At 44.8% G+C, this 11,518-nt stretch overlaps 1 protein-coding gene across 1 annotated transcript; it reads right to left on the minus strand.

The window, feature by feature from the left end:
• Nucleotides 1-9,066: 9,066 nt before the first annotated feature.
• Nucleotides 9,067-11,307, minus strand: LOC142584342 (uncharacterized). The gene is made up of 3 exons (XM_075694495.1): nucleotides 10,873-11,307; nucleotides 9,677-9,796; nucleotides 9,067-9,099 (listed from the first exon to the last, which is right to left on the minus strand). Exons 1-3 carry the CDS (start codon nucleotides 11,039-11,041, stop codon nucleotides 9,080-9,082), a joined length of 309 nt encoding a protein of 102 aa, XP_075550610.1. The 5' UTR covers nucleotides 11,042-11,307; the 3' UTR covers nucleotides 9,067-9,079.
• Nucleotides 11,308-11,518: the final 211 nt, after the last annotated feature.

Genomic DNA, 11,518 nt, shown 5'->3' on the forward strand with positions numbered 1-11,518 from the left:
CGCCCCAGCAGCATTACGTTCGTTGCAGCTCTGGTACCTGCATTCGCGTCGAGTAAGCCTTACCATACCAGGTATCAAGAAGGCGCAAATGTCGTCTGCAGCGTTAAAGCAGGCAGCATTATTGCTATTACACGAGGTCCACAGTGACCGATTACACGTTTACGCCGATGGGTTGGTCACGCACTCCAGTTCAGCAGCTGCAGCATTTGTCCCAGCAAAATCTACAGTGATAAAAGTCAGAACATCGCGCTTGACATCAACGACGGCTGTTGAACTTGCAGCTCTGCTTGCAGCAGGCGCCTCAGAAATCGCCCACCTTCTTTGATTCCAAGGTCGCCCTCCAGAATTTGCTCTCTGCATTACGCCGTGGTTCCCACGAATGACTTGTCGCGGACACACGATAAATTTATACCATCGGACAGTTTAGAAAGGTCATGAGATCGTATTTCTATGGTTGCCAAGTCATTGTGGTATCCTTGGAAACGAGCAAGCAGACCCAGCCGCTTGACCTTCACATAACAATGGCGAGTTCGTCGCTATGCCGATGTCAATAGCAGACGCAGCGCGTAAGCTCCGTGTGCTTACTTGAGAGCTTACGTTGGCCCAGTAGAATTCGGCAGACATTACAAACAGGCGCATTTGTACATTGGATACTCATCTGAAGCGCCGCCTTCCACATGGCTTCCACATGGTAAAAAGCTATAGAGTGTGCGAACTGATGCACTCTTTCTTTTTAGTGTTTTCTTGCTTTCTCATCTCTTTAGCCCTTAGCCCATCCTACTGTGCAAAGTAGCCAACTGGACACTTAACCTGGTTAATCTCTCTGCCTTTAACCTCTTGTTTTCCCTCCTCCTGGTGTCACGCGCGAAGTATTTGACCTCGAGCGCGATCGTTGTCTGTATCAGTGGTGCGTGAGTGGGGGTATGCCTCTCGGGTTCTAAAAGGGAACATGGAACTTAAGTAACGTTTGCTGGCGGGATAATTCATTCTTCGTTGCAGTATTTGCAGTATTTTAGCAGTATTTGCAGTATTTCAGCACATAGAGAGCGTGAGAAAAAGCAAGAAAGGACAGAACAAAGTGCTGTCCTGTCCTTCGTTCTTCTAAAAGGAGAGTGCTCTGTTTTAAAAAGTGCAGACCTTCTTTTTCTGAAGCACAGCACCTTTGATTTTTCGCACGCTTTGTATGTGCTGAAACAGTGCCACAAAGAACGAAGACCTAAATCTCCGGTTGCTGAAAAAAATAACTGTGCTGAGTTTGAAATTTATACTTACGAGTACACTATTTGTGCACACGTATGTCACATATGTAAAGGTATGCACGTTGGCTTCCTGATATCAGCGATGGAATCACGCGACGTTGAGAAAAAAAGCGAACTTTGGTTTGGGAAATCCAAAATAAGCATGTACATGGGTTTTTCGATAAAGATTGACGCTGGTGCTCTGAAATCTCCCCATAAAAAATCTTTTTCGGCACTTTTATCCATTTTTAAATGCCCCCCGGTAAGAAAATTCACGCGAACTGGACAAATTAGCCTCGCACCAGATAAAGTTCAAGGATTTTTTTATTGATAGGAAAGTGGCGTAAGGAGGAAAGATAGATAGATAGATAGATAGATAGATAGATAGATAGATAGATAGATAGATAGATAGATAGATAGATAGATAGATAGATAGATAGATAGATAGATAGATAGATAGATAGATAGATAGATAAAATTGGCGCAATAGTTGGCCATAAAACTAGCGCAATATTTCATGCAGCACCTGAAGCCCGCTCCACCGTAAAAAAAGAACGGAAAAATACGAAAATACAGAGAAATAACTGGAGGAGTGTATCGCTTATAACAGATACGCGGGTGAGGTAATAAAGTTAGTCGTAGGACACGCTATTTATTCATGTCATCATCAGTGATAAATTTTTTTTTTATTAATGCTTACTTTTCACAAATATTTCTGCCTGCAGTGTTATTTTGTGCAAAAATGTCCAAACTCTCACAAGCGCAGTTATTTGTACAGGGGGGAGTACGGTAGCGCGATAAAAAGACGGTTAAAAGAAGATGCATTACCAACAAGCCCACATTGCAACCCTCGTGAACTTTATTTGTACAGAGCAGCAACTTGCTCGACGAAATTATATTAATTTCTACAAGTTGTCGCACAGATCGCCGGAAACGAGCCGAATGTGTCTGAAATAATATGTGAACATTTGCGTTGCGAATAAGTGGAATGAACACGTCATTAAGCACAAAAGAATAAGAAGTAGTTGAAGAAGAGCAGCAACAGCAATGTCTCTACAATCTAAAAAAAAAAAAAAGAAGAAGAGGAGCAATGACAACACACATAAGCGGTTTTAAGGAAAGACAACAACGCAACAACCATAATAGACAGTTTTAACAGAGGTTGCCGTAGTCCAAGAGCTCTACCGTATACCGGCTGCAAACAGTGCGCATGCGCGGAGTTTAGCTGGCTCCGGTATAAGTTTACCAGAACGCTCCGCCTATGCCGTGTTTGTGCAACAATGTGGCAGCACCTAGGCATCCCTCTCCGATCCTAATTGGCCCGTGATAGTTGCTCTGCGTCGTGACAGCACGAAATAAATGGCAAAATCGGTAATCACTTCGTTCACTTCGTTTCACCTTACGCCAAGGACAAAATATACGTTAAGCGGCCTTTCGCGAACTCGCGAAAATCCACCGCGAGTTCTAAGCGTTCGCTCTACCACAAACATTTCGCGTGGAGAGAAAGAGAATGTTTATTGGTCGGTTCGCCTGGGAAAGACATGTCCCGCTTGGGGGATAGAAAGATATGAAAAAGAAAACAATGAGAAAGAAGAAAACAAATCCGCAGAAGAACAAACGCCCCGCACAAGAAATGCTGTAGCGTACAAGTTACTAACAGTATCATCGAGTCATGTACACCCCCCACTAAATATTTATTCTTCCTCCAAGAGCGAAACAGAAGAAGAAGCAATCAAATACGCACGTCAGTGCGGCGTGTGTAAGCTGGAAAACAAAGAACAGAGAGTCCACCGCGGACTGTCTTCTAACGTAGTTGTGGAACTGCTGTAAATAGCGTAAATATGCTTCGTCTCTCAACGCAATGATCGCCGACTTTTATTCTACATCTCGCGAGAATGCTACAGAAGGAAAAGGAAGGAAAAAGTAGAGAAGGAAAGGCAGGGAGGTTAACCAGTCTAGCGTAACCGGTTTGCTACCCTACACATGGGAGAGGGATGGGTGCGATGAAAGATGGGGAAGGGGGAGAGAGAGAGAGAGCACATAGTACAGCACACAAACATCGTCCGGTAGAGTCTATCAATCTGGCATTGTACGTGATAACACTGTCAGAGCCGCTTGTCCAATCCCGTCTCTTTCAAAAACTGAAGTAGTCCCTTCGTCGCCGTCACCTGCGATGTCTTCTGTCGGCGGCATGTGAAAATCGTGTCGAGGGACAATGGTCTAGTGTCAAGGTGCGCGAGAACGGATGCCAGGGACTGTCGCTGAACATTATATTCAGGACAGTCGCACAGAATGTGTTGCAGCGTCTCCTCGCAAAGACAGGCATTGCAGAGGGCGTTGTCGGCCATTCCAATGCGGAATGAGTAAGATTTCGTGAAAGCCACCCCTAACCATAAGCGATAAAGCAGAGTCGCCTCGCTTCGGCGGAGTCCAGTTGGCATATAGAGATGCATCAAAGAGGGCAGGTGGTATTGACGGTTGCTCTGGTTGGTCTGGCTGTTTGGTGTGCACCATGAAGAGAGCGTCATCTCCTGTGCAAGCACTCGAAGTCTGCTAGCTGCGTCGGATCGTGAAAGCGGTATGGCCTCTTCTTGTGCGTCTTCAAGAGCTGCCCGAGCTGCATTATCGGCGTCTTCGTTTCCAGTGACGCCGCAGTGACTTGGCAGCCACTGAAACGTCACGTGGTGTCCTTTCTCCTGTGATGTATGGAGTAGGCATCTAATATCGAATACGAGCTGTTCGAACGGCCCGCGACGCAGAGCTGATAGTACAGATTGTAGGGCTGCCTTTGAGTCGCTGAAGATGGACCATTGTCGAGGTGGCTCCCGACTGACAAAACGGAGTGCAGCGCGAAGAGCAGCTAGTTCAGCAGATGTCGATGTTGTCGGGTGGTCAGTCCTAAAGCTGATGGTAATAGCTTTTGCTGGGACAACCACAGCACCGGACGAACACTGGATGTTTGTGGAACCATCAGTATAAATGTGTTCACTGTCCGCGTACCTCTCGTGCAGAAGAAGCAGAGACAGTTGTTTGAGGACAGGCGACGACAGTTCAGACTTTTTTCCGATTCCTGGTACTCTGAGATGTACTGTGGGGCTGATAAGACACCAAGGGGGTATCGATGGTTTAGATGCAGCGGTGAAGCCCGAGGGAAGTTTGTCGTTGTACTTGTTGATAGTTTTAGAGAATGATGATTGGTGCCTGTCTGAAGGTAGTGCTGCAAGGTGGTGATAGGGAGCACGTGCAACATGTCTGATGTGCGTTCTCAGGGCTTCCACCGTAATGTGAGTTCGCATTGGATGGTCACGAGCAATCGCAAGAGTCGCCTCTGTTGACGTACATCTGGGCAAACCAAGGCAGACTCTGAGTGCTTGAGCTTGTACTGCCTGCAGAACACGAATATTTGTCTTGCAGGTGTTGTTCAGTACAGGTAGACTGTATCTTAAAAAACCGAGAAAGAGAGCTCTGTAGAGTTTAAGCATTGCGTCTACTGACATCCCCCACGTCTTCCCTGTCAAGTATTTGAACAACTGGGAAGTAGCTGTCAGGCGCCGTTTCATGTAGGCCACGTGTGGGCTCCAACAGAGGTCTCGGTCAATAATGCTACAGAAGCGCCTTAGTAGCGCGAATGCAGAGACAAGCGTTCACTTCGCGTTCAGTCTTCGAATGGGAAGAGGCCAAGGAAAGCGTCGGCACGGGACTAGGAACGTTGAGTCCGAACCGTAAACACACGTACGGCAAGAAAGACTCCAGCCGAGAGTGCAACCACAGGCGCCGACGCGCGCGATATACGCACATCCGGAGTGCGCGTTTCTCCTTTCGACGTGGGCCGTGGGGAGCGCGGTCGCTCTTGCAATGAGGATCGCTCCTCCTTAGCAGCAATTAGCCAAGAAAAACGGGCAGCCGTGGCCTATTCCAAACTAGCGTTCGCAATAGCACTCTCGGGAGTGCTGCCGATGGGGATAGCAGCGCTTCATTCTGTGCCCTGCCTCTTGGGGAATGCGAAGATCGCCGAACAGAAAAGCGGCGCCAGATTTAATCGGGCTTGCACTGGCGGAAACAGCACAACAGGGCGCCTTCTGTCTCTCTTTATATATATATATATATATATATATATATATATATATATATATATATATATATATATATATATATATATATATATGTGTGTGTGTGTGTGTGTAATTTTTTAATGTTATCGTTAACTGTCTGTCACGGTAAATTTCATTCGGCAAAGACAGTACTTCTAATGCTGCGCTAGATTCCGCCAAGTTGTGGACGTGGGCGCTTGTCTATCTGTGTTTTGTGAATTTCGCATAAATCTACAGCTCCGAGCTTCAGTAAAAAGATTGTGACGCTAAGTACACTCTTAGCACGGTAACGTTTATTAGAGGGGTATATTCTCACAGATTTGTGCACCTTTAACTTACAAGTTACACATTAACCTTTACAAATTTAACTTCTATTAAAGGTAAGAAAGCGTGCACCTCAACTAGAGGTTACAACACTTTAACCTCTAGTATAGGCATACAGTATTGAGTGCCTTTGCCTAAATATAAAGGTTACATTTACAATATACCGGTTGAACGATTAAAATGTTTACACAAAGCGGCTTGCAGGCGGTCCCAGATGGACACCGTGCTGCGCATGCTCCGTATATAGAGCCGGTGTCGCCTAGCAACGGGGACGCGGCTCTTCTTTCTTTCGGGCTTCTTTCTGCGGTATGCTTCATAAAAGCCCGTTGCTCTGCGCATGCTCCGCCCAGGCAGTTGTCGCCTAGCAACAGAGGCGCGTCTCTTCCTTCTTTCGCGCTTCTTTCTGTTTGCGCCTCTTCTTTCTCGCGCGCTTCCTTCCGGGGCCGGATTAAGCAGACTACAACCGTGCGCGGAGAAATGTGAGCCTTCGCGGAGGAAGCCCCTCGGCCAGTCCTTTCCGGACGCTGCCTTTACATACGCTTGCGCTTCGAACTGTTCACGTGTCCACCTCGTGCGGTTTTCGGGACAAAAAGTGACCCTGTGTCTCTCTCAACCTAAGTGAAAAAAGAAAAGAAACATTGCGTTTTGCAGGCAACCTAGACCTTACGCATACCGCAACATCTCTTGTTTGACCTAAAAGATATTAAGACAAAATGCAGCCTACTACCCCAAAAAGTACAACAAAAGTGAGCGCGGGAGCTAGAGAAATTTCTTTACTTTCGAATAGTATATTGTAAGTGACAGACTCATATTCTTTTGGGCTACAGTTCTGTAGCTGCTAATCAATAAATGAGGCAAGTTTTCGCTTTGCCAACTACAAGTGTTCAGACCTGTGTCTCACGCTGTTGCGGTTTTTATCCTCCTGCACATGCGTTTGTTTACTCGGTGGATTGTTCCTAAGGTATCATTTAGCATGCGAAAATGAAAAAAAAAATGAATTTCAGCTGGCTGATTTTCCTTTTTGATTTTTGCATGCTGAATGATACCCTTGGTACAATCCACACAGTAAACGTAAATGCATGCGCAGGAGAAAAACAGCAACAGCACGGGTAAAGGGCCTGAACACTTGCCGTTTTTCATAAGAAAAGCAAAAAATTTGCTGCATTTATTGCTAAACAGCTACACAATTATACCCAAAAACAGTATGCGTCTGTCACTTACTATGCCATTCGTAAGTAGAGATCTGTACTCCCGCGCTCCTCCTTGTTGTGCTTTTTGATAGCTAGAGAATTTTTTGACTAGATATCATCGCAGTCGAAGAGATGTTACGGCTTGCGTAAGTTAATTTGCCAGCAAAACGCAGTTTCTTCTTTTCTTTTTTTTTTGCTTAGACTGAGAGAGACACAGGGTCACCCTTTCCTGTGGAAACCACACGAGGTGGACAGGTGAACTATTTCGAAGCGCAACCACGTGTAAAGACAGTGTCCAAAAAGGACTGGCCGAGTGGCGTCCTCCGCGAGGGCTCACGTTTCTCCGCGCATGGTTGTCGGCTGCTTAATCCGACCGCGAAAAGAAGCGCGCAAGAAAGAAGAGGCGCAAGCAGAGAGAACCGCAAAAGAAGGAAATAACGCACCTCTGTTGTTTGGTGGCTGCCGGCTCGGTGTACCATGCGGAGATTTGGCCTTTCTGGAACAAAACCCAAGGTGGCGCCTCCCCGTTGCTAGGCCGCACCCTGCTCGTCGGACCATGTAAAGAGCGGGGCCCACATGAAATTCTCTGAAAAAAAAAAGTAACTCTCAACTAAATGTGGTATCAAAAGTTTACTTTCATTTAAATCACTTAAATCGTAATACTTCAGCCAACAAAGGGCTACTATGATACTAGTATACTAGTATCCCTTGGGATTTCTGACAAAATGAAACTCCCCGTGCGACACATTTTGAGCAAATATGTAACGGTAATGTTCCCAAAAATACAGTTCAAAACACAATTTGAACGCCTGAGTAGGAGGCACCGTTAGCTTGTATAAATAATTTAAGTATAAATTGACAGTTCCACAGGCAGTATAAGGTTAACTTCACAATGCAACATCTTTATTTGAAAATACAACATAGAATACACAACAAATACAGCATGCCTTGCTGGCACATGACTAGATCTGGAAATTTAAGACAATACTATCACTAGCATCATATCACAGGAATTTTAAATATCATATCACCGTGTTTCAGCCATGCATGTCGTCAATAAATTCGTGTTGACTGTCCATGTAAAAACTTGTACTGCTGTATGGAAGCAAGAAAACGAGGCAAAGATTAGTACATGTGATTGCAGGCACAAAAACTGGACACTTGTGTTCAGATCCACATTGGACACTACATAAAAAAAGCTTTACACATTCTGTGCAGCATTAGAGCAGGTCAATAAAGACGCTTCCAATGCAATGTAGCCAATGCAAAAAATATACAAAGTATAGGCTATAGGTGAACCTAAAAAAGAAGACTGGACCACAAGGCCATGCATGCATGCAGCCCATCTATACCTGAGCAACGTTTCCTTAGTGTTAGCATTGGCCACCACTGGCATCAAAACACAACTTGTTGCTCTTACAAACATCAGACAAAGCTTAACCAGGAGATGTGCAAAGTGCTGGCTTGTAGGGCCAAATGAAAAAAGGCTGGAAGTGGTGATGACAATACAAACATGAAATTTTTTTAATTAATATTACTACAAGACACATTTTACTGTCTAGCTAACAATGTCAAGGATGGGATTCTAACTTTTTGAATGCACTACCTATTTAAAATCAATATTGAAAAAGGTCATTAGGACACTACTATGCATAGTACTGCACAATTACTCTATCATCTAGAGGCTAGCAGTTAGAATAACTCAGTGACAAAGCAAGGCCGCCATAATTCACATTGCACGAATTTAAGAATTTTGAGCAGCTAAATAAAATACTTGTACACAAGAGTAAGTGCCACTTGCATGAATGGATGTATTACCTCAGTAATTTTCAATAAAGCAGTTATAAAAAAGGCATGCAAATGTAATGCACAACATGATGCATCTATTCACCACCTCCTGGCAACAAGTGAACATTAATGCAAGGTGAAAATTTTTAACTAGACGTTGAGTCAAATCACATTCTTTTTCTTCAGAAGGGCAAAGAAACACTTCAATCTGTCATTTATGAGGCCTCTAGGTACAACATTGCTGGGAAGCACAAGTTTCTGCATCAGCGCCAGGAATTGTGCAAATGCATATGGATGATCGAGGTTCTTGATGTAGTAGGTTAAAATACAATAAATTACAGTTAGCTCCAGGCTGCCGTTCGAGACCCAGATTATTTCTTGCCTGCTGCCAGCATAAACACACGTATGCTCGCTGCATGTGTAGAAGTGAGGAGCTGCAATCTGGATATCACCATTGGGCAGTGGAGCCTACAAAGACAGTTAGAGCCTATAAACATTCGCCTATCAAACATTAAATATGCACAGTATAATGTGAACTGACGAAGTAAAATTTATAGAAAACGTGCAGTACTGCAGAGCACAACTCAACCCCAAAGAGCCCAACCATTCTACATCAAGGAAAATTAGAACTGGCTCACCTTTAGCTCTCATTATAGTAAGCATGCAGGAAAAAGCAATGAAATGTTATTTTACTAAAAGTAATCAGTATAATACTAATTTTCGTTTGTTTGCTGAACTATATAGAACTGAAATCTCACTAAAGGATAATAGGAACGCTCCTGGAGGCTTTTTATAAGTTCTTGCTGGAAAGGGCTCACAGACGCCACTCCTGCGTCCCATCTATGTACACGTACAATGCAATTTCTCGTACATTGCGTACATTATATACATTACGTACTCAACCACTCCCTGGCGCCGCGTGCAGGTCAGCGACAGCAGCAGCAGTGGAAAAGTCGAGGGAAGTGGCAAAGAAAGCTTCGCTTTAAAATATTTGATACACTAGGCAATCAAAAAAGCTTTGGCTAACATTCCACATTATACTAACCATATTGCACTGAGGACAGACTAGATGTGCAAGCTTCCACAGTTTCATCTGACACTGAGTCCTCGAACACGGTGCCTGGCACATTGCATTGCGCCTTTGCCTCGGCTGCATTTTTCGTTTCTGAAATTATAGACGCAACGAAAGAACATCATTAGTGTTCACAAAGTAATGCAGAGCGCATTGCAGAGCTCTAGGCGAAAAAAAAAACGCGTACATAAGCAAAATTCGTGCTAAAGCTATACAACATGTATTCTCCGGAACAACGCTGTATATAATTATACATCATTGTGCGAAATTTGAATGCAAGATGTAAGAGAAGGGGTGAGGTTTCGGTAAAAAGAGAATTGTGTATTCTTCGCAGTTAGTCAATGCTAACCACCAATTCCCATGTTAAATTATTCGCCCGTTTGACTAAAAGAAAATAGAAAAAACACGCATTTTCACCCAATAAGCGAAGCACTAATAGCAATAGCAAAGCATTAGACCACTACTCAAACTAAGGTACGTAGTTTTACCTGCCGTAACAGTAATCATTAGCTTACTAATAACCATGGTGTCACGCGAGCACAGGCATAAATGAACATATCTCATTTGACGACCGCGAACAATCGCTGTCAAGTTGGCTTGAAGAACGCAGAGGGGAGCGAACGTTTGTTTTGTGGCTCCCTTCAACGCGTCTCCGAACTTTTGAGATTACGCGACCTCCAGCACTACGCGCACCGAAAGAAAGCGGAAATGCAACCACGAGCCGCCTCGGCTTGCCCGACCTCTGCACACACCGGAGATTACCTCCAGGTCAGGGCGCGGGCAGTCACGCACCACCACAGCATGGCTAACGGAGGGTGCGCGAGGCAAGTTCTACAATACTGAACGATTTCTGTCAAATACGTCAGCCTAAAGCACGGTGCCAGTACAAGAAACGTATTGTTAAGGTCATTTAGTTGCCCTGACACAACTCATCCCGCCGACAAGCTCAATATTTTAGAAAGGTCTAATCCAATATTTGCACAAAATGACATCAGATTTAGCTCAATGTAAATCGAAGAGCATAAAGAAGCAAATATGTCAACAATAACCTTTTTCAGAAACACTTACGCGCAGCGAGAGCATGCACTATGTCAAATGTTGAATTGCGAACTATAAAGAATTCACGTACTATCCACCGAAAAATAATTAAAAGCAAAAATTCTGCTTACCGAGATCACATATTTTTCCGTGTGCATTTGGGACGTGGTCACAATATTCACACCTCACCAGGTTGTCACTTTCCGACAGGCGCAGAATAGTGTATCGCTTGCACTCACAACCCGGCTCGTTGCAGCGACCGCGCAACACACCGAAAAGGTCTCTGCTGCACGAAGGCATGAGGGTGCAGCGGATGGCGCAAGTTCCCAGTAGAAGCGGTAATAACTACTGCAGGCTACAAGTGGTGGCAGCAGACAATGGCGATCGGATGGTATCCAAACAAGTCAAATATAATGGCCGTCTCAGAACGACAACTACTACAACGACAGGGCGACAGCGCGCTAACCACTCCCGCCGGCTCCGAGCCTCCCGCTCCCGCTTAAAATCTTCCCAGCGTGCAACTCGAGTCATCTCGATTGGACCGAGGAGGAGAGATGATAGCACCGTGGATGGCCGCACTCCAGCGTGGCTGATGCCTGCTCGCTTCCGCCATGTTAGAAAGAGGCACTTAGAGGCACAAGCAAAAATGAAAACAAAAATGAAAACAAGCAATGAATTACAGAAATAAATGTCAAAGGTGCCAGTGATGTTATCGGTGTGATGGTGGAAGCATTTCGTGTTTGGACAGTGGCAAAGATTTCATTTCTCAGTTGGCGG

Source organism: Dermacentor variabilis, chromosome 6 (genome assembly GCF_050947875.1).
Source record: "Dermacentor variabilis isolate Ectoservices chromosome 6, ASM5094787v1, whole genome shotgun sequence".
In the NCBI taxonomy this organism is placed as follows: domain Eukaryota; kingdom Metazoa; phylum Arthropoda; class Arachnida; order Ixodida; family Ixodidae; genus Dermacentor; species Dermacentor variabilis.

Coding starts and splice junctions, on each gene's coding strand:
- LOC142584342 (XM_075694495.1), bottom strand. CDS start 11,041: ATGCCTTCGTGCAGCAGAGACCTTTTCGGTGTGTTGCGCGGTCGCTGC. Junction 9,797..10,872: donor CGGAAAAATATGTGATCTCG/GTAAGCAGAATT, acceptor CTATAATTTCAG/AAACGAAAAATGCAGCCGAG. Junction 9,100..9,676: donor TCTGTCCTCAGTGCAATATG/GTTAGTATAATG, acceptor CTGTCTTTGTAG/GCTCCACTGCCCAATGGTGA.